Source organism: Ascochyta rabiei, chromosome 4 (assembly GCF_004011695.2).
Source record: "Ascochyta rabiei chromosome 4, complete sequence".
Taxonomy (NCBI): domain Eukaryota; kingdom Fungi; phylum Ascomycota; class Dothideomycetes; order Pleosporales; family Didymellaceae; genus Ascochyta; species Ascochyta rabiei.
The window spans coordinates 1,652,640-1,673,830 of NC_082408.1; the positions used below are offsets into that span (position 1 = coordinate 1,652,640).

General features: G+C 55.6%; 9 protein-coding genes across 9 annotated transcripts, besides 7 other annotated features; 2 read left to right on the forward strand and 7 right to left on the reverse strand.

Moving 5' to 3' along the window:
* Positions 1–256: 256 nt before the first annotated feature.
* Positions 257–1,737, forward strand: EKO05_0002963 (uncharacterized protein; the record flags this gene model as incomplete). The annotated part of the gene is made up of 2 exons (XM_038937755.1): positions 257–866; positions 920–1,737. 2 exons carry the CDS (start codon positions 257–259, stop codon positions 1,735–1,737), a joined length of 1,428 nt encoding a protein of 475 aa, XP_038801530.1.
* A 92-nt stretch (positions 1,738–1,829) lies between these two features.
* Positions 1,830–1,908: a tandem repeat.
* An 82-nt stretch (positions 1,909–1,990) lies between these two features.
* Positions 1,991–2,055: a tandem repeat.
* Positions 2,041–3,620, reverse strand: EKO05_0002964 (Medium-chain acyl-CoA dehydrogenase; the record flags this gene model as incomplete). The annotated part of the gene is made up of 4 exons (XM_038938119.1): positions 2,041–2,880; positions 2,931–3,143; positions 3,194–3,442; positions 3,501–3,620. 4 exons carry the CDS (start codon positions 3,618–3,620, stop codon positions 2,041–2,043), a joined length of 1,422 nt encoding a protein of 473 aa, XP_038801531.1.
* Positions 3,621–4,285: 665 nt separating this feature from the next.
* On the reverse strand, positions 4,286–7,324 carry EKO05_0002965 (uncharacterized protein; the record flags this gene model as incomplete). Its single annotated transcript, XM_038945183.1, has 1 exon — positions 4,286–7,324. One exon carries the CDS (start codon positions 7,322–7,324, stop codon positions 4,286–4,288), a length of 3,039 nt encoding a protein of 1,012 aa, XP_038801532.1.
* Positions 6,886–6,919: a tandem repeat.
* A 961-nt stretch (positions 7,325–8,285) lies between the features above and the next one.
* On the reverse strand, positions 8,286–9,816 carry EKO05_0002966 (serine/threonine-protein kinase HAL4/sat4; the record flags this gene model as incomplete). The annotated part of the gene is made up of 2 exons (XM_038938004.1): positions 8,286–8,417; positions 8,467–9,816. 2 exons carry the CDS (start codon positions 9,814–9,816, stop codon positions 8,286–8,288), a joined length of 1,482 nt encoding a protein of 493 aa, XP_038801533.1.
* A 292-nt stretch (positions 9,817–10,108) lies between these two features.
* Positions 10,109–10,212: a tandem repeat.
* Positions 10,213–10,774: 562 nt separating this feature from the next.
* Positions 10,775–10,820: a tandem repeat.
* A 1,585-nt stretch (positions 10,821–12,405) lies between these two features.
* Positions 12,406–12,437: a tandem repeat.
* A 36-nt stretch (positions 12,438–12,473) lies between these two features.
* On the reverse strand, positions 12,474–13,668 carry EKO05_0002967 (uncharacterized protein; the record flags this gene model as incomplete). The annotated part of the gene is made up of 2 exons (XM_038937972.1): positions 12,474–13,533; positions 13,610–13,668. 2 exons carry the CDS (start codon positions 13,666–13,668, stop codon positions 12,474–12,476), a joined length of 1,119 nt encoding a protein of 372 aa, XP_038801535.1.
* A 329-nt stretch (positions 13,669–13,997) lies between these two features.
* Positions 13,998–15,910, reverse strand: EKO05_0002968 (uncharacterized protein; the record flags this gene model as incomplete). The annotated part of the gene is made up of 4 exons (XM_059636058.1): positions 13,998–14,083; positions 14,133–15,376; positions 15,427–15,477; positions 15,531–15,910. The coding sequence occupies 4 exons, from the start codon at positions 15,908–15,910 to the stop codon at positions 13,998–14,000; spliced, it is 1,761 nt and encodes a 586-aa protein (XP_059492041.1).
* Positions 15,911–16,745: 835 nt separating this feature from the next.
* EKO05_0002969 (uncharacterized protein) lies at positions 16,746–17,799 on the reverse strand (the record flags this gene model as incomplete). The annotated part of the gene is made up of 2 exons (XM_038938085.1): positions 16,746–17,700; positions 17,762–17,799. 2 exons carry the CDS (start codon positions 17,797–17,799, stop codon positions 16,746–16,748), a joined length of 993 nt encoding a protein of 330 aa, XP_038801537.1.
* A 746-nt stretch (positions 17,800–18,545) lies between these two features.
* Positions 18,546–18,583: a tandem repeat.
* Positions 18,584–18,737: 154 nt separating this feature from the next.
* On the forward strand, positions 18,738–19,054 carry EKO05_0002970 (60S ribosomal protein L39; the record flags this gene model as incomplete). The annotated part of the gene is made up of 3 exons (XM_059636059.1): positions 18,738–18,743; positions 18,808–18,908; positions 19,006–19,054. 3 exons carry the CDS (start codon positions 18,738–18,740, stop codon positions 19,052–19,054), a joined length of 156 nt encoding a protein of 51 aa, XP_059492042.1.
* Positions 19,055–19,634: 580 nt separating this feature from the next.
* Positions 19,635–20,694, reverse strand: EKO05_0002971 (uncharacterized protein; the record flags this gene model as incomplete). The annotated part of the gene is made up of 2 exons (XM_038937718.1): positions 19,635–20,407; positions 20,556–20,694. The coding sequence occupies 2 exons, from the start codon at positions 20,692–20,694 to the stop codon at positions 19,635–19,637; spliced, it is 912 nt and encodes a 303-aa protein (XP_038801538.1).
* Positions 20,695–21,191: the final 497 nt, after the last annotated feature.

Genomic DNA, 21,191 nt, shown 5'->3' on the forward strand with positions numbered 1-21,191 from the left:
TTGACGATTTTGCAGTTCACTCATGTACACTAATTATGCCGCCATGGCAGGCGGAGCTTTTGCACGTCTCCTCGGCAGCGGCAGAGCTTGAGCGATATCGTGCAGTCTATCGCGGTAGCTCGTGCTATAAGATGGCGGGGGGGTGCAGCTCTCGCACGATTCCTATCCCACTTCTCTCCATTGAAGGTTGACTTTTGCTCGAGTCAATCGCTGTCTTCCGTTGTTTGATACCCTCGTTGCTGTTCATCTGCACATCATGAAGTCTGCTATCGCTTTATCCACTCTCTCCCTGCTCGCTGGAGCGGAGGCCGCCGAGACCGTCCTGGGAGCTTACATCTTCCACCGCCATGGTGACCGTACACCCAAGGCTCTTGCCCCTACTAACCTGACCACGCTCGGTTACGAGGAGGTCTACCGCTCTGGCCAATACTACAACTCTCGCTACATCACAGGCACCAACAAGATCAAGGGCATCAACCAGGACATTGTCAAGCTGTCCCAGCTGTCTGTCAGCTCCCCCGTCGACAATGTCCTCCAGAACTCTGCGATGGGTTTCCTGCAGGGTCTCTACCCTCCCGTCCAGACCGTCCAGACGCTCGGCAACGGTTCCGATGTCTCTGCACCGCTGAGTGGGTATCAGCTCATTCCTGTCAACACCATCGCGACTGGCGCTGGCTCTGAGGACGCTGGCTGGCTGCAGGACGCTTCAAGCTGTGCCAATGCGAAGACCAGCTCCAACAACTACTTCGACAGCAGCGAGTACCAGAAAACCCTTGCGGCCACCAAGGACTTCTACAACTCGCTTGTACCTGTCGTCAACGAAACCTTGACAGCTGATCAGGTCTCGTTCAAGAACGCCTATGTCGGTAAGTCAGGCTCAAAGGAAACTCTCGATGGTTGTGCGCTGACGCCGTCACAGTCTACGATCTTATCAACGTCGCGGAGATCCACAACTCGTCCATCCCCTCCTCAGATGTCCTCACAAACGAGACCCTCCACCAGCTGCTCACCCTGGCCAATGAACACGAGTACGGTCTCGCATACAATGCTTCCGACAACATGCGCGCCATCGCCGGCATGCAGCTCGCTGGAGAGGTCCTCTCGTACATGAACAGCACCGTCACCTCCAAGGGCGCAAATAAGCTCGGCATCCAATTCGGCGCCTACGCCACCGCTCTGTCTCTCTTCGGGCTTCTGGATCTACCCAAGGCCAACTCCGACTTCACCGGCGTAATCGACTACGCCTCCTCTCTCGTCTTCGAGCTCGTCACCAATGCAGACGTCTCATCCGGCTTCCCATCCACCTCGGACCTCTCCGTCCGCTTCCTCTTCCACAATGGCACCGCCTCCAACACCTCCCAACCCACCACCTACCCCCTGTTCGGCGGCTCCTCCGACACCGTCTCCTGGCCCGACTTCCAATCCAAACTCGCCAACATCGCCGTCACCAACAGCGAGCAGTGGTGCACAAAGTGCGGCAACTCCACCGGCACATGCGCTGCGTACGCCAACAACAACGGCGACGGCGTAAGCTCCACCCAGCAGAAGAGCAGCCACAACGCCATCTCGCCCGCCATCGGCGGCGTCATCGGCGCCATGGTCACACTCGCTGTTGTTCTCGGTTCGCTTGCTGCGTTCATGCTGCTCGGCGGCTTCAGACTCGTGAGCAAGAAGCACCTCGCGGGCGCTGCCGGCGCAGCGGCTGCTAGCGGCGACAAGGTCAGCACCGAGGCTTAGACATGGGAATGTGGGCGTGTAGCTGAGCTATCTGGTTGACAGTGACGAATCACGAAGCATTAAGCACAAATCATTCAAATCATGTTCCCCTTCTCCCTCCCTCTTCTCCCTCCCTCTTCTCCCTCCCTCTTCTCCCTCCCTCTTCTCCCTCCCTCCCTCTTCCCTTCCCTCTTCGAGCACATCACAGTTAGAGCCGAAGAGTAGTAATGGTAGTAATGAAAGTACACATGACTTTTTCTTTGGTCGTGAGACAACAGCTACAGCTACAGCTAACTAAACCCTATACTGCAAGAGGCTTACGGCTTACAGCTTACTAGCCTCTGCGCTCGTGCGGTTCAGATACAACGGATCCCTTGGCTCAATGCCGTACTGTCTGCACAGCTCCTCGCCCTTCTTCTGCTGCGCCTCGATGCGCTGCTTGTGCGCAGGTCCGCGCTTGTTCTCGTTGCGACCCAGCTGCAGCAGGTGCACCTCGTCGGGGCCGTCGACGATGCGCATCGTGCGGCCGCTGGCGTACATGTTGGCGAGCGGCGTGTCCTGGCTGACGCCCGCGCCGCCGTAGGCTTGGATCGCCCAGTCGATGACTTTGAGGTTGACTTCGGGGACGAGGACCTTTACTTCTGCGATTTCTTTGAGCGCGCCTTTGGCGTTGGATTCGTCGATCTTTATCGCTGCGTTTAGCACGGAGAGGCGCGCGGCGTCGATTTCGATCCGTGCCCGTGCTACGCGTTCCAGCATTATGCCGTGCTTGTGCAGCATCTCGCCAAAGGGCTTCTTGCGGGGGTCGTTGAGCCGCGCGAGCATCCACTCAAGGGCTTTCTCGGCGGAGCCGATGCTGCGCATGGCGTGGTGGATGCGCCCCGGGCCCAGGCGGCCCTGGATGATCTCGAAGCCCTTGCCCTCGCCTAGAACCATGTTGGAGGCGGGGACGCGGACGTTTGTGAAGCTGACGTGGCCGTGACCGTGCGGGGCGTCGTCGAAGCCCATGACGGAAAGCATGCGGTGGATGGTGACGCCGGGAGTGTCGCTGGACACGAGGATGACGGACTGCTGCTTGTACTTGTCGGCGTTGTTGGGGTCTGTCTTGCCCAAGACGATGAAGATCTTGCAGCGAGGGTCACCGATGCCTGAGGACCACCATTTCTGTATCGACTGTCAGCGATGAAGTGATGTATCCAAGTGCGACAACGCACCTGGCCGTTCAGGACGTAGTGGTCGCCATCACGCTTGATCGTCATCTCGATGTTGGTAGCATCACTCGACGCCACTTGAGGCTCTGTCATCAAAAATGCCGATCGAATCTCGCCGTTCAGCAGAGGGTCAAGCCACTTCCTCTTCTGTGCCTCGCTGCCGTACTTGGCCAGCACCTCCATGTTACCGGTGTCTGGCGCAGCGCAGTTGGTGGCCTGTCCGATGTCAGTACCAGGTTGATATCTTATAACATGGCACGTCCTACCTCAGACGCTATCCTGCTCTTGCCCAGGTACTCAGCCATGATGCCGTACTCGAGGTTGCTGAAGCCAGCGCCCTCCTTGAAATGTGCCTTGGGCAAGAACATGTTCCACAGCCCCAGCTCCCGTGCCCTCTTCTTCATGTCCTCGATGATGACTGGATGCGACGAGAAGCGCTCTTTGGTGGTTTCGCCAATCTGGCGGAGGTACACCTGGTCGGCGGGAATGCATTCTTCTTCGACAAACTTCTCGACCTAGAGATCGATTCGAATAAGCAGGGCGTCGATGACATTTCAAGAACATTGCACATACGATATCAAGCGTCTTCGCCGCACGCTCGCTGAGGAACGGTCGTGCAATGGCAGGGACGCGCTGCGAGGCCGGGATGTGGCCACTGGGGGCGTTGGTCAAGAGGTTGTAAGGGACAGACATCCTGACGTGATTCTGCAGATTTCAACAGATTCTGGAAAGAGTCAAGAAACTGGAGAAGATAAGTAGCCCGAGGAGTCTGGAATAATGGACGGGGGATGGGGCGACTCACAACAGGCCCGTCGGTTGGCGCTCGCTGGAGCTCTTGTCCCCGCCCGCAGGGTTCCCGAGCCGAGGTACGAGGCGTGCAGCGAACGTCTCCCCACAGACTAAAACGCCTTGGCCGTGGGGTGACTAGCGGAGCCGTGTCGTACGTTGATAACGACATCCAGCGCAGCTCACGAACCCGAGACGCGTAGACCGAGGCTCGTTGTTGCACCTCTACGTGGTGTGAGTCGGTTTGCAGAATGCTCTGGTACGACTCGAGAATGCTCTGATACGACTCGAGTGTAGTGCAATATCATAAACGACTCGAGTGTAGTGCACCATCATTCAAAATGCGAGCCTCAGCCTGCACTTCTTACAATGTGCAACCAGTCCATCAGGTAAGTGCTTCCTAGTCGTGCTGTGATACTGATATTTACTCAATGTCGTCTTGAACGACGAACCGAAGGGATATGTACAAATCAGCATAGCAGCCGTTCGCCCCCGACGCCATTTCATCCCTCAATGCATCATAGACTAGTCCAACGCCACATCGTAGTGTACGGTAGCTCTCGCAAGCATCATCAGCTACTGACGAGATGGTCCCTGCCACTGTCAATTGGCGAGTTATCGTCTCCAGCGCCATCGTAGCTGCTCTGAGCCCTTCTTAGCGGCGACCTCGCCTTCCCCTTCACACGCACCTCCTTCTGCGGCGCAGCCTGGTCGTGCTCTTCAGCTTTCAGCTGGTCAATGGCCCGATCGACTTCTTCCCATGACGGCCGGCTGTCGCGGGTGCCGTTGGGTGTGGCGGGCCCAGACTGTGTGGCCAGTACCTGTATGCGCTTGGCTTGATCTTCAAGGCTGATGTCAGGGACTTTTCTTGGTGCTGCAGGCCCACCGTCTGAATCGACGTCTTCTAGGCCGTTGACATCTGGGGGTGAAGAGCCGGATTGTAAAGCAGCATCGGATCGGCCGCCTGGTGTGTTGGGAGTGGGGGGACTATACTGGATTCGAACAGGGCTTCTCGCGTCGTCACTATCCACGTCCGACAAGATATTGCGCCCTTCGCTGTGATGGCCACTTCGATCGCTCAGTCCAGCCGACGTGTCGCTGCGCCACATGCTCTTGAACGTCCGTCTCCGTCGGTCTACACCAGTTTCGAGTCCTCGCTGTGGCGGCGAATCGAAGAAGCTGGAGTACTTAGTCCCCAGCTGCTGTACGATAGGCATGTCCACAGCAGCTCCCATCGCTCCCGACCTCGCAAAGAGGACCAAACCGAGACAAAGAAGTAACAATGTCGATTGAACGACAGCCATCCTCTTCTGCCAAACGAGCTCGTCAGCCATCAGGCTGAGCCTGGCGCCGATCTCTCCCACCTCTGACCTTTGCCGCTCCTTCATGCCCTCCAGTTCAATGACTGTGCTCTGCCAAAGTTGTTCGTACATGTTGCGATAATTCTTGAGCTCTTGTATCACCGTAGTGTTCATGTACTCAAGAAACTTCTCCGTCTTTGCCAGCTGCTTCTTTTCCACTTTGATGAAGGCATCTCGTAGAATACGTGATTGTTCTTCGATGTATTGCAGCGAAAGGGTGCTGTTGGCCTCGAGGTACTGCAGGCGTTTGTGAATCGACTTGAAGAAGGATTCCTGGGTAGATGGAGCGGCGGCATTTGGCTGTGTTGGCGAGCTGCGCGTCTGTGACTGGACTGGAGGGTTTGCTGCGGTATTGTTGCTGGACTGCTTCGCTGGAGGGTTTTTGGTAGGCGGGGATGGTGCGTCAGTTCCAGGTGAGCGAGCGGCGGACTCTTTGCGGGTGGTAGACGTCCCAGAAGCAGGATTCGAACCAACCACAGCAGAACCTTGAGCCGATGGAATCATTTTGATATCCTGGGATGCGACAGCAATGCTGCTGGGCGTTGGTGGTAGGGCGGTGGCGTCATTCCCACTGCCTGGTTTGGATACGATGGAAGAGGGCGATGGGCGTGACAGGCTGTCGACGGCGCTGTTGTTGCTGGGTGCACCAGTTGACTGGTCAAGAGATGTTGACGTTACCACTTGTGCTGACGCCGACGTTGGGCTGGAGAACGTAGGCTGCGATACGGTCGGACTAGAGGTTGGCTGGGTGTCGATGACAGCGTTCGGTGAGCTTTCTGAAGTCGCAGTCTGTTTTAACCGAACAAGCTCTTCCTCGACCGATACGATTGGAACTTGGTCCGCTGGGATTGGGCCACTGCCGTCGGCGGGCTTGACTACGTTCTCCTCTTCTTCAATCGATTCAACGTCATCCTCGCCGCCTCGAGCTTCCTCTTCGTCACGTCTGAACTGTTCCATCATCGTAGTACCATGCACACGCAAGAGGCTCAGGGGACAGTAGAACTCATTGCCGTAATGGGTCAGGAACTCGATACGCAGGTAGCGGGCCCAGATCTGAGGCTCTGTGATGAGAAAGGGCTGGATGTCGCGGGAATTACGAGCTTCGAATGTAGCCAACGTGCGCCATCGCTCCATCTTAACAGGATAACGGTCTGATACGCTGACGCGAAAGTGGCGGAACATGGACGAGAAGAACTCGTAGTTTGCCAGAACGACGGTGTCAATCAGGATATCGTCGCAAAGCTCTATAATGAGGAATTTGTTGTTGACAGAGCATTCGTTAAGCATGTAGCTGTCCTTGTGCTCTGATAGCACAGCTGAGGAGCCCTTTGCCTTCTTGTTCGTTTTAAGAACAGTTGCTGCGCAGTCGAATGACGCATAGTTGAAGCGCTCTTTGCACGTTTTCCCAGCGTCCTTGCTCAGTGCCCAGGAGCCGGAACCGGCTTTGTCTGCTTCACCTGAAGCCTTGGCTGCTTCAGCACCTGGGGCTTTCGAGGCAACATCGCTACCAATAGAGCTGCCCTCAGAAGGGTCACCAAACCCACTGAAGTCGATATCGATCTCGGCTTCTTCGCCTAGAGAGTCCAAGGCGTTGACATTGACTGGGCGCCTTCGAGACCCTTGCTCAGCAGAAGCAGCTCGGCCCTGTCCAACATTCTCAGGCGACTGGCCGGCTTGGGCCAAGTTCCTTTTTTTCCACTCGTCGAAGGAGAGAAAGTTGGCGTTGTCGAAGGGCGAGTCTGTCTCAAGCTCAGCATCTGGTTCTGTGCTTCCAGTACCGCTGCCAGCCACGATGTCGCCAGAGGGCGTTACTTCTGCTGAAGAAGCGGTTGCTGCTGCTGCTGCATCCCCCGTGCTCTCACCTACCCATTCCTCTGCTCCTTCCTTTGTAGTCGAGGCCGATGTTTGCGGGGTCGGTGTCGTCTCTGCTGCAGGTGCTGTTTCATTGATGGAGACTGTTGGGATCGAAGCCGACCAGCTTGTCTTCAGGCATTGCTGAGGTAGTGTATGTGTAATGTAATTGATCGTGCGGTACGAGCATATCGTATCGGTATCCGCGTAGGGGCGACTGAAGGCCGTTGGTCGTGACAGCGCAGGAGAAGCGCCATGCGTTGTGACACTCAGAGGTGCAGTAGCGCCAGTATGGAAGGTCACGCTGTTATTCGTTGACTGGACGAGGACGGTCGTGGGTGTGCTGCAGAGGAGCAGGAATGCCGTCCATTTGCGGAGTTGTGCGCCAATCGTGGGCATTGCTTGGTCGCATGGCTTAGCCAGACTCGGGTGGCTGCAAGTTGGCTGTACGTGCGTCGATGCGGCTCATATGGGCACCGTTGCATGTGCGGGGGGGCTGGGAGGCTCAGTGCAGCGCGAACTGGTGTGTTTCGTGCAAAGACACGTTGCTGCGGACTCGCTCCTGCGCCCACACGTCTGTTCAAGCGGCGGCTGGTAACAAGCGTACGCCAAGATGTCATACACGCAACCGTTCTATGCCAAACAGTCGCAGATATGAAACAGATGAGCATTGACGAGTGATTGTTGTGCTGTGCTGCCAGCACGTCACAGGTTTGCGGCTGGAAGTGTCAATCTCGTCAAGTATCACCTGACGAACGTTCTGATGGGAGCAGCGGCGGTGCACGCCGCACACTCGATTGTATTCATGCCTATATCGTAAAAAGGAGACTCGTAGAAGGCTGTTGATCCATACACAGCCAAAAGTCTCTCCGCAAGCACGTAAAGATATCTTCATACTGCCTCCCAAATCCTATATCAGACATCCGCTCGCATGTTCCTCCGTCTTCCTATCGTTGTCTAGGTCTTGTATGCCTTGCTCATTACACTGACGCGCCATGCTCAAAGTCGAAGAAAACGCCTTGTGAGATTTGTAAAAAGTTCCCAGTGCCAGAAGTTCCCGCTATGCTGTGGCATCAGTCATAAGGGGGTATGCCTTGCCAGGTATCGTAGAATTGCATAAAAACATATCAAAGGTAGGAAAGTACGGTCAAAGGTTTGTGCAAATGGCCTCTAGATCAAGTGTTGAAGCGACTCAGGATCAGCGAACGGAGGACTGTGCTCGAGATTGGATCCTGAGCAAAGGGAGTCGCATATCGAATGGTCGTCCGTTTCCAGCGCCAACGATTGTCGTGATCATGGGTAGCTGGCAGTCGCACGCCTGCGCGGTCTACAAGTCAAGAGCAGCCCACGAAGGCTTGTTCTAGAAGCCTTCGTTGCCTGCATGGCAGACCTTGATCTCCGAAACCCACTCGGAGGCTAGAACTTGATGGGCAGTGAGACGACGTGCAGGGATTGGGTCGAGGATTGAGTAAATCACGTTACGACATTGACGCTACACATCATGTTAGCGAATGCAAGCTGGCAGCATCGAAGAAACTCACTCTCCGTAGAACCTCTATAGGTCGGTAGCCCTCTTCTTCTTTGCGATCTTCAAGGTATCGATCAAAGAACTCATCCTCGCCCTTTTGAGCGACCCGCCAAAGATGACGACCCGTCCTCAAGGCCATGTAGATGATGCCACAAGCCCAGACATCGACGGCACGAGGGTCGAACTCCTTGTCGACGTACTCCTCGGGTGCAATGTAAGGTGCCGAACCGCAGAGTCCAGCCGTCATGTGGGCTTCCTTCTCCCAAGCCATCCTGAAGCACTCGCCGTTGCCAAAGTCGGTGATCTTGATGGAACCGTGGGTAGTCAGGAGGAGGTTCTCGGGCTTGAGATCACGGTGCGCAACACCCATCTCGTGCATGTATTCGACGCCGCGCATCAACTGCTTGAAGAAGCAGTCAGCCTCGGCAACCTCGAGCTGGCCAGCGGCCAGTACGAGGGTGTACAGATCGCCGCCAGAGCAGTACTCCATGACCTCGCAGTATACACCCTTCTCGTCCTGGAGCAGGTCGAGGGTGGTGATGACGTTGGGGTGCTGCATGGAAGACGATATGCAGAACTCGGAGGTGAGACGCTTCTGGTACTTCTTGGCAGACTCGTTGGGCCGCTGCTTGAACTCCTTCACAGCGTAGAGCTGCTCACGCCTCGAGTCCTTCGGGTCCTGTTTGTGGGCGACTCGAACGATGCCGAAAGCTCCGCGCCCAACCACCTCTTGACATTTGCCGTACTTTTGCACCAGTGTCTGCGGCAGGTTGTTGGGAGAGTGCTTTGCTTCGGCGAGCTTTTCCTTCTCGTTGCGCATAACGTCGACCCAGTTTGACATGAGACTAAGAGGCTGGTCCGCGGGGTTGTCTTCCTTCTTCTTGCCCAGCATCAGGTTCTGGAACATGTCGGACAGCTTCTCCTGGCGTTTGGCCACCTTGAGGTGGTGCTCGTGGCCGCCATCCTCTTGGACCCAGAAGCGCTTGTAGGTCACGGGCTCCTTGGTGGGCCTGGAGACGGAGCCCTGGCGGACGGGTGGCGGACGGCCGTTGGCGGTGTCGACGCCGTTGGCGACTCGAGCCGCCTTGACAATGTCTCCGTTGGCCTGGGCCTTGGCCGCGGGGTCCTTGCTGGAGCCAAACATGCTGCTCAGACGCGACGTCATGGTTGGTTTTCTGGGCTTCAGGAGAGCTTCGGCAGCAGCTTGCACGCCGTGCGCTCCAGACTGGTGAAGCACGGGAGGGGGCAGCGCGGGCGCATCCGGCATGGAATGCAGTGACGACGCCGTCGAGGCCGTCGGAGAAGGCGAGACGGCGGGTTTTGAGGTCCCACTGGGTGGGCTGGCGGTGGTCGGGGCCGCCATGTGCTAGAATTTGCGTGCTGTGCTGGCCGGCGCGGCTAGCAAGGAAAGGTGGGCCGAAGACCGGGGACGGGCAGCAAGGTGGGCGTGGGATCAGAGACGCACGTGTCTCGCGGGCAAGCGGCCCAGGGTGTTATTGTATCGCCTTCAGCACGGCGTACGTTCGGCGGCGGTGGGTGGTGGAGATGAGATTCGGGAGAGTGTGCTGCGCGTGCGAGCTCGTGTATCGCGAAAACACGGTGAAGGCCGAGGGGAGGCCGTCGCCGGGGCGAACGGGGGAGCTGCCGTGCAGAGATGGGCGCTGGGTGCTGGGTGCTGGGTGCTGGGTGCTGGGTGCTGGGTGCTGGGTGCTGGGTGCTGGGTGCTGGGTGCTGGGTGCTGGGTGCTGGGTGCTGGGTGGACCTCGACCGCTGAACGCTGTCTGTGAGGCCGAGGGGGGGGCGATTACCAACGCGCGCGCAACTCGTGCAGAAGCCGCAGAGCAGTCGGTCACTGGTCACTGGTCACTTGCAGCAGGCGCGCGCACCGGAGCGGGTGGCTGCTGTGGCTGTGGCTGTGTCGGGGGCCAAGGAAGGATCGGTGGAGGATGTCGTTGGATCACTTGGATGGGCAGGTGCGCCGGGAAGCGGGCAGCGGGCAGCGGGCAGCAGCAGCGACGCTTCCGCAGGCGGGCCTGGGGGGAGGGCGCGATTGTCTTGGAACAGCAGACGAAGCTCGCAGGCGTCAGACAACGAACGCGGCTGCGCTCGGGGGAATAGATATTTCGCTGGAACCAAACGGCCCTGTGTGCGGGAGCTTGCACTGCCTCGACCCTCTCGTGGTCGCCAGCTTCCCTTCCAGTTAGACTGCGCGATTTTCCCATTGGGAGTCCCCTCATTATTCGTCGTGCCGACCAGCTCATCTCGCATTTTCAAGGCACAGAAACCCGCGGGATGCGGTCGTCTAGACGCTGGCTCATAGTCTCGTAGTCTCGTAGCCTCGTAGCCTCGTAGCCTCGTAGCCTCGTACACGCCGTCCAGCTGTAGCTGGCCGTCACGCTGCACATCCGGATGCTCCCTCTCGTTACGCAATGCGGCAAACGGTCCTTGCAGCGCTGACATGTTCTTTCTTGAGCACCGCTCCCGTCGACGAGCACGACATCATGTGCGCTGTAGCCATTGATGCCAGGATCCATTATCAAAAGAAATGCCTGCCAGCACTGAGCAGCCGCCCTAGCTTCCATGGCCGTAGGTATCATTACGACAGACTCGAAGACATGTCCGTCCATCCGCCTCCTGTAGCTGCAGGCACAACACCGCTGTCTGCTTGGTGACGCACGTCAAGTCGCTCCTCGTGCGCGTCAGCCGTAGCCTCGGCAGCAAGGCATGCCTTCCTCACACGCCCTGCCTCCTCTCATGCTGCGTCGTCTTCAGCTGGGAAACACGCATGGCAGGTGCCCATCCCGGCTGCCACGCCGGCAAACGTCTCGGGCCTGCAGGGATTGCTTTGTAATGTAGCAAATGGGACGCTGCATCACAAACTGCCACTGCGCCGGAGTCGTCCGTCCGCTCGCAACGGTTGCCCACTTCCGCTCCCTGTGCCCCGCATTGCCCCTCCACGCTGGGAGCGAACACCTCACACCGCAACTCAAAAGCCCCGCGTGCGTGCCATCTGAGAAGCAAGGCGGCTGGCCACGCAAGGGTGGCGGCTCGAGTCTGCCACATGGACGGCACGTCGACTGCTGCCGTGCACCGTCAACAACCTGCAGCAGGCGAGGCTTGTGGGCCAACAGCTGCCCTGAATCCAACCCACACCCTCGCACTGACCACGCGTGAGATACCATGCGTCTGGGTAGAACCGTTTGCCTGGCTACACAGTGCAGGGGTTGTGCGTGCCGAGTGTGCCTTCATTGGCTGCTGGCAAGCAAAAGCTACACCGACCTCAGAACTTGGTTTACCTTTAATAAGACTACACACATATTCCGCACAGGAGCCACCACCTTACGTTAACCTTGCTTCTTCACATCAGCACGGGTGCCCGCTCCAAGACACATCCAATCCATGGCTACAGTGCTGCACTCGCACTGCTGTCCCCTCTTGCAGATCAGCTCTTGAGCGATTTTCCACAACCACTCACACGCCACCTTGCACATGGCCGGATCGCACCTTGCCTGCAGCTCTCATTCCGTTGGTAATGAGCTGCACAAGCTGCAGTTGCACGACTTGCTTGACGTAAAGTCTATGCAGCCAGCCGGCTCGTGCCTGCTCGACTCGGCATCATTGGCGGGTTTCCTGCTAACGGGATCTTACAGGTATCACGACGACGGCCCGTGTGGAAGCATGAGCTGCTACACCAGTACACACGCAACGTTGTCCAACGATCTCTTGGTGAACATCAAACAAGACGAGTGATCAAATGCGCACTTCAGATCACGCTCTCTTCCCCTTGCAATGCCCTGACCTTCATCTGGGCGAATCCTCTCTTTTCTTTGGGTGGTTCTCGTAAGAAGATGCTGAGTCAGTCGTGTGTCCGCTCTATATAGAATAAGTAAGAATGCAACGCTGATGCAATACCAACGCCTCCACGGCCCAAATACCACTCTACTTACAACGGAAAGAAAAAAAAAGAAAAAAAAGAAAAAAAAACCAGTACCCCCCAACACCACTCTCCTACACAACCCCTCACCCGCTTTCCTCCCCCTCGCTCACCCTCAACGTCTCCTCATTATCCCAATCCCACCCCCTACAGACCTCGCTCTCGCCCTCCAGCGCAAACATCTCCTGCTGCACCACCTCCGTCGTCTCGCTCTCGCCATCCCACTGCTCCTCGCTCTCCTCCGACACATACACCTCGCTCATACACGCGCGCAGGAAACTCGCGTAAAACGCCCCGTCGCGCGCCTGCCTCTTCTTGCACAGCACCGCCGCGTCGCGCGTCGCGTGCGCGTGGAAGTGGCAGCTGTCGCGTATCTCCTCCTTGAGCTTGAGGCGGGATACGCGCTTCAGCGGCGTCGTGGTCAGGAGCATGTCGACGAGGAAGTCCTTGGGCAGCTCGTCTAGCTTGGAGCGCTTCAGCTTGGTTAGGTCGCGGTACACGGCGGCTTCTTGCACGAGGTAGCGGCACAGTGGCGCGTGCGAGGGGAGACCCGCGTACAGCTCCTGGTACGGCGGCCAGAGGTCGCGTTGCCCCTTTTTGTCGCGGTTGTAGTTCTGCAATTCTACCAGCAGCGTCATGCAGTCTTCGCGCAGCTGCGGGATGTCGTAGGTGCTGGCCAGTGTGGACAGGCCGATGAAGGTGCGGAAGTAGGGGTGGTTGGTTTGGAAGAGGAATTCCTTGGTGTCGAGCCATTTCGGGGTGCGGCGCGTGTCGAAGAGGGCTTCGATGCTCATGGCGTCGTCCTCGCCGTCTACCAGCCCCGTGGGTGCGTGGTCCCCGCCGGGTCCTGCTTCCAGGTCGATGATCTCCTTGCCCTTGTGGAGCGTGGGCTTTGGTCGCTTGATCACGCGCTTGGGCTCTTCGCGCGTCGCTTGTCCATAGAGCCAGAACTGGAAGAGTTTGATCGTTGATTCGGTGACATGCGGGAGGTGGATCGCTCTCTCTTCGCTCTCGGCTACCAGGCCTTCGCATGCATTTCGAAAGTATCGCGAGTGTGCGCAAAGAAGATCCTTGTGCAGCATGAACGACTTCTTCTCTTCCTCATCGTCGCCTATTGTTATCCCAACCAGAGTTTGGTCGATGGCTCTGTGCCTTGCGTCAGTAGCCCGAGCCGAAGAGGTACGGTACATGCGGGTGTGGGCCCGAGCAGCAATCAACGCACAGGAAGTTGGGTCGCTTTCGCTTCTGCCCGACAGTCGGTGCTGAGTTCGTGTTGCCCATTCTGGAATTGTGGTAAATCCCTTTGAGTTTGCTCACGATTTCCATTGGTTGTGGTCAAGCGTGGAGGCGTCCGCTTGCGCGAGTTTACCGGGGCAGATCGTCAAACATGGGCCGTTCGTTGACCGGGGGAACGGGTCTAAGCGCGACGCTAGTTCACGCTTTCACTCCATTGAGTTCGTGACGTGAAGAACGAGTGTGGAGAGTTCGGTATTTCGAAGTAGTTGTAGTTCAAATTGTAAAGTGCAACATATGGTCGATATTCTAAAGTTCGAGCAGGGCTATGTACGGACCAGAGGGCCATCCACCTCAGCTGCCTCATTCCTGCTGCCTCATTCTTGCTGCGACATGTGAGTAGGGAAATTGTAGTCTGTGTAGTCAATGTGAACAAATGCGCGATCGACATATGGTACACTTTCTGGAGGCGTGTTAGCGAATGTCGCATCAGGAGCGAAAGGATGACTTACCAAGAACATACTGCAGGCTCTCTCCGAGATCGTGGCTATCCCTCAAGGCAGTATGCTCGTCAACCACAATGTCCACCTCAACGTTGAGTTTGTCGCCTGCATGGTAGGCTTGAATACCCTGAATTCGCTTGATAGACTTTGCGAAGCGCATTGTCATGTACAGCAGAATGTTTCGCTCGTCAGCAGTCGCGCTCGCACCAGTCAAGTTGCGAATATGCTCTGCCGAAGTGCGCGACCAGTTGATGATCACATACGCCGAGAGCAAAATACCACCCAGTGCGTCCAGCCACCAGACCCTCGCAAAGTAGCCGACCAGGGGGAAGAAGATAGAGAATGTATTGAAGACGACATCGGTGATGGCGTCTTGTGCGAGCGCTTGCACGGAAGAGTTGCGAATGAGACGGCACCAGAGCCAGCAAAGCCCTTTGATCACAACGGTACAAGCCATGATGGCGACAGCTGGAATGGTGAGTTGCACAACTGTATGGTCGGGTCCAGAAAGCCGTGAGATACCCTCGATGCCGACTTGGAAGAAGGACGTGATCATGATAACAGAAAATACCAATACACCGATTGGCTCTAGTCGCCTTCGGCCAACCGGGTATGCGTAGCGATCCTGCCGGGCTATCATCCAGGAGGTAAACCATACTATGGCTGTACTAAGGAAATCCAGCGCCGCATCGACCAAACTGGCTACGACGGAGAGCGAGGACGTCATGACTGCGACTACGATCTTCATGATCAGAAGGGCAGTATTGGCCGCCAGGTTAACGTATAAAGCCAGCTTGACGATGGGACTATCAGTGCCCTCGTCCTCCTCAGGGACCCAGTCCAGGAGCTTCGAGTTCGATGAGCCTTCGTTGTCCTCGTCATCGGAGATGACCTCGTCTCGCGCGATCAGAGGTGTGTTCTCGTCGGCCTCAGGAACCTTGTATAGGTTTTTGGGCGTTCGTGTGAGCTTGGCCTTTGTAGCGCCATTGGTGTTCCCGTTTGTGCCATGATAATCCGTCAAGCTGCTCGCCGAAGAGTACCCGTTGCCGTTCAAGACGCCATTGCTAGGTGTCGCCGCAGCTGGTGTGTTGACGACAGACGATTCTTCGCTGATCGTGTATGGAATTTTGACTGCGCCAGACTCGAGGTTGGTGTATTCTTGGATCAGATTGTGCGGTAGAGAAGAGTCGAGGAGGCGATCGATGTACATGTAGTGCTGGATGAGCTGGTTGTTGCGTTCGTAGTATTCTCGTCTGGGCCCAAGTCAGTTCAATGGATGCAAGCTAGGCATGGTTCAACCCGCATTGGCTTCTTCATGCCCTTGAGCTCCTCTTCGCTCTTGTAGTACTTCTCCCTATCCACAATCAGCTCTCGGACTCCAGGGCCCTGATCCTTTGCAGTACACACCACTTGTATCTGGGGTTCGAGTTTCCAATCAGACGCTGGCTACGCATCTGTGGGGTGTTCAAAACGGACGCGCCAACACTGTGTCGTCTGTCCGAGTCGCTGTCATAGTTCATCATAAGCCCATGACGAGCGCTCTCCAGGTCCTCCTCATCCTCACTTGTGCTTCCGCGGCGCTCGCGGTCAGTGCTGCGGAGTGTGGACGGTCGACGTTTGAACAGCAAAGGCAGGTGCTGTCCTCGGGTGGAGATCGCGGTCCCTTCGTTCTGAAGAGGTAGGAAGAGCTTATTGTTGGCGATGCGAGGCAGGCTCGAGGATCGTGGGAGGGGCGCCGGAGATGGCGATTTCGGCGGCGGTGTTGTAGCGCCACGACGGTCCGCCATAGCTGTGATTCGCTTGTAGGTGCGACTTGGGGAGGACTGAGGTCTTGAAGGATATACGACGAGAAGTCGGTGGGTCAAAACCAGAAAATCGGCGCTTCCTCGCTCTTATCTGGTGCAGTAATGCTCTATTCCCGCTTGGCTGTGCAATGCGCTCAATTTGGTAACAATTGGAAGTGGACTGTAAAGGAGGGTTCGAAGTGCTATAAAATAGCTGCGCGGCATACCTTTGCGAAACACATGGTGGACAGTGGGGTCGCAGCGTGGTGCAGAACGAAGCGCAGGTTGGCCGAAGTAGAGGGTCGGGATCTACACGGAGAAGCGTCATAGCTTCGAGGCTAAGTTGATCTGGGGAAGCACTCCAGCATCCTCCGACAATCGTGGGCTTCGACATGTCGCATTTGTTTCACGGCGATACTGTCAGTCTTGGCATGTTGTAGTCGTTTTTGCTCTTGTCTCGGGGCTACATGGCATATTTGCATGTTTTGCTCGCTGTATCTACACTCACTTCCTGACCTGAATCCTCAAGATGTCCAAGAACCGCATCCGGTGAGGATCCACTCAGCCGGCGTTTGCACCTGCATGAACATGCGTGGATCTTCGAGTAGCGCCAACGTCAAAGCATGCAAATGGCTGATAGCTGTTCCTCCACAATAGATTTGGCTACCCCTCTCTGGCATGGAAAACCCTTCAACAATGTCTCGTTCCGGTGGTGCCTTTTGTGATACGGCACCGTCGCTTTCGAAGGAGCCATTGGTATGCTCTGCGGATTGAAGTTCTCGGAAAGTACCACCACATTCGAAAGAACAGTCGAATATGTAAACAGCTCAGTTGCCGTTCATGATGCGCCTCTAACATCCTTGGCGCAGGCAACTAGGATAGCAGTGAAAATGTGCGGCCTGTCAGCGATGCGCTTGCGGCATTGCTCTTCGTCAAAGAGGGAGTGGTCGTGATAGAGGCAGGAGTTTGGCATGCTGCGAGAAAGGTCAACCAATATGTCGTGGTCTTGGTGCCCTTGCACCATCTCTGCGTATGTAACACCAACTTCAAATGCAATATCCGGGTTGATGTCTCGCAGGGACTGCATTCGGCGAGCAGCATCTCCCTTGGATGCAGAAAGCTCCGAGCAAGCTATACAGCCGGCAAGGAATTTCACGAATTTCGAGGCACCTGGCAAGTCACTGTAAACCACGTCTGCTAGGTGTTCCTCATCCGGAAACCAGTTCCATTTCCAGCACTGGCCAATGAGAGCGGTCAAGATGTCGTCGCGGAGCTGATGTACCGAGTACTTGTCAGCGAATACGAAGAGCTTCGCCATGGCGACACAGAACAACTCTGAATGTTCTGCCCACGTCGGGCTGGCACAATACGTTTCCTCAGCCTCGCAGCGTGTGTAAAATGCGTCTTCGTCGAACGCCGGAGTGTGTTTAGTCTCACTCGTTGTATCGCTCTTATAGTCTTCGTCCTCTTCGTCGCTGTCCTCTTCAATTGCGCCAGCAGTCTCGTCGACAGACGCTGCAAGCCTAGCAACTTCATCCGGTGGAAGGATTGCACTGTGGTCGAGTGCAGTCGAAGACGTGTCAAACTGCAGGCTTTGTGCATGAATCCAGTAGAGGAATTCCCTAAATGTCTGCTCACTGACGCCCTCCAAGGTGATGTGTCGCTCATCAGCCTCTTTGAAGGACCCGTTGAAAGCCTTCTCAAAGTAGGGCGACACTTGTGTGAGGAGATCCTTATAAACCGAGATATCCTTCTCTCCCACGCGGATGGAAACAGTGTCAAGATTCATGGTTCTGTAGGTGTTAGACTGGTACTTCTGGCTCGACGATATATGCAGCTTGTGGATAGCCTTACAGGAAATTTGACACGGCGCTGGCGATGGTCGACTGCATGGCGTCTACTGAAGACTTCCAGAGAGTCGGCTGCAGTAAATGGAAAGTGGGAGGGAAACCAAGGCGCAGAAACTCTTTTAAGCAACGAGTGAGGCACACAAGAAATGAAGGTGAGGGTGGACCAGACGTTTTGCTCCTACGTTTGGGAGTGAAGCAAACGCTTCTCACCGGCGACCTGAGAACCCTCTAGGCAAGCAGATCTTCAGTCTAGTTCTGCAACATTGATTCGGGCAGCTGTGTGGCGTACAAATGCGTGTCGACAGCAGATTACAATTACCATTAGGAAGTCGACATCTTGTGCGCATTTACGTCTCGCACATTCGGAAGATCTGCCTTCAAACCCAACGGTCACTCGCTGAAGGCCTTTGGTGACGTCAGCTCGTTCCTTAATGGCAAGACATGCTCAGGAAACATGTGTTTCTAAATGTCGTTGCGTGGTCTCGCGATGTACGTGGTAGCGACAGTCATGGGCGAAGAGGTCACGTCTCCCCACCCATGCGTTAACAACAGCCATATCAAAAATTAACTCCATAACACATGCAAAAATGCTCGTGGGAGGAGCAAGCATGTTCAACGTGCATTTACGATGTTGAGTCCTCATCTGCTAAGCTGCATCGGCCTATACAAGACCGCCAGCCCCATGTAGATGATGACCCTCTTGCTGACTCTAATCACTGCAGCGTCAGATGCGGTGAATGTGGCTGCACTCGGTGGAAAGGGGACGTCAGGCTCAAGCGGCTTTCGTTTGTTCGTATGCAACGTTCGTGATGGTGTTGGTGTTCGTCAACGATTGCGCTTCCCGTGATTGACTCGTTAGGCTTAGCGCATCTGCTAGTGCGCCCACGAAGCGAGTCTTCGGGCGCACTTGCACTGAGCCAGAAATCGAAGCACTCGACACAGACACTTTCGACATCCGACTGCCTCGTCAATCAGCCACGATGCCGGTACGCTGCCGCCCTGCCACGATGGCCAACCCTACGTTCGCCTTCTTCTAACAATTTTGTACAGTCCCAGAAGTCTTTCCGCACCAAGCAGAAGCTTGCAAAGGCTCAGAAGCAGAACCGCCCCATCCCCCAGTGGATCCGCCTGAGGACAAACAACACCATCAGGTACGCCGACCTCTTGAACACCCGCACTTGCCTACCGACCGCGGTGGTTCGCACGACGTTTTCAGAGAACACAGCAGCGGCTAACAGTCCTTCACAGGTACAACGCCAAGAGGAGGCACTGGCGCAAGACTCGTCTCGGTATCTAGACGACTCGCCCACATACCCTCATTTTCGATTTTCGGCTTCCCCATTCAAGTACACATCCGCGTACACGACAAATTTACGAACGAGCGCAGCTGCGGAATCCGATTTCGAATCGCAATGACGGGAATCGAGCGGACGGTCTTCTAAGCGGGACACACTATGTTCTTCTTCATGAATGGTATGAGTATCTGCGAATACTCTGGCGCTTGCGGGAATGAAAATCGAATCATGATGGGTTAGACTAGGCAGTGGTTTGAGATACGAATACACTTGCTGGTCGCAATGAATGATGATGTGCTTGTGCGTCATTAGGTGCAATTTGTGGATTGTGATGTGCACGCTGCATATCTGGCGCATTGCTATTGCTACTACGAATGCCAGCGTCCTCTGCAACGGCGCTTGTATCTATGGCTAATCCTATTGCATTGAACAGCTGACCCTCCAAGGACGAAGTGCACTTGAGTAGTATCGCCGCACCTAACCCTCGCCCTGTTCACCGAATCCAAGAATCCCAAACTAAATCAAGCTCGCACGAATTGAGCACGACGTCTCGAAAACACGCATTGAATCCTTCGACGCCTTCTACTTCCCACTCCTCACCTGGAACTTCGGTCGGTCATTCAGATCCACCACCAAGCACCTCTCGTCGCTCTTCCCGGCCGTCTCATACAGACTAACGACCCCTTGATCGATCTTGATCACCGTACTGCTCCCCGCATAGCACACGCCCTTCTCCATCCCACTCCGATTCGCCAGCACGACAAACACCGGCTTCTCCAGTCTCGCCTCGACAATCGGCTGGAACCTCTCCACCCAGTACGCAATGGTAGCAACGTCCGGTTGATTCGAGTCGCGCATGAGTTCTTCGGGCGTGAGATGGCACAGCCAGGCCATGGATACGCAGATGAGGTGCGTGTTGTTCTTCAGTGCTGTGGAGGCGAACTCGTATGCATCCCACGCGGCGGTGAACTTGTAGGGGTTGATGTCCATGCAGATGCCTAACGTGACATTACCTAGCTCGCCGAGGGGACCGGAGAAGAAAGGAGTGTCCGGGGATAAGGGCTTGGAGAGGTTATGTTCGTGTGAGGCAGGGCCTTCGGTCGCCCATGTTTCATCTGTATAGTAGAGGAAGGACTTGCGGTAATTTGCTAGGATGGTACCTTGGGGGGAGATGGTGACAGTCGAGTTGTACTGGGTGGAGGGCAGTGTGTCGGTGGCAGTTGTGATCTCTGGGTATCCGATTGTTACGTGACAATTATACTCGCGGGCAGCTTGGATAGCCCATTTTGTGCTTATTCCGGCTGTTGTGGGTTCCAGAAATGGTTTGATTTCCTCGAGAGAGAAGAAGTTGTAGCCTGAAGTACGTTAATTTTTGACCGTGTTTTCGTGCAGATCAGTAAGTGCAAGTCAGCAAAAACTGCATTCAGTACACAATGTGAGGAGCAGTGCGATTTTTAGCTCAGATCACATGCTCATACCCGGGGCTCTGCTTAAAGCGCTTACCTGTGAATGCAAGCTCAGGAAGGACGAGCCAAGCTATGTCCAAAGGCAGTTGGGTTTCGCGTAGTATGGTGTCTGCTCTTGCAATGTTTTCTTGCAATTTGCCCACTTCTGGAGCGAACTGTAAACATGCGACCTTCATCTTGTCTCCTGCCTCAGGGTCGATGTGGGGTATAGAGGGGTAAGCCAGGGTATTGTTCAGCCCCGGTATCAGAACGGGCTGAGCGTAAGGTCGGTGCACTGAAGCTGCTGACTGGAGGTAAGTCCTTGGAAAGGTATCTGGAGAAAACGTTCTGTATCTGGCCAGAATTGAGGACTACCGGTGTTGCAGACGCGAATATTCGGGACGATGGTTTCCGCGCTCTAGACTTGTTTCCAATTAATGAACGCCGCGGAGGATTGGAAAGATGAAATAAGCAACAGAACGTTCCCGATCCAACGCCACTAGAAGTACAAGTAAAACTCCAGCCCTTGAAATGCAAGAAACAAGCATCGGACAGCGAGGTTGGTATTCGTGATCGTACCTGCATGGAGAACTAGCTTCTTCGAGATAGCGTACATCTGGGAGCTATGACGATATGATTTGACGCATCCTTGATACTCGCAGCAACCATTTATTCATCGTAAGAGCAGTCGCAT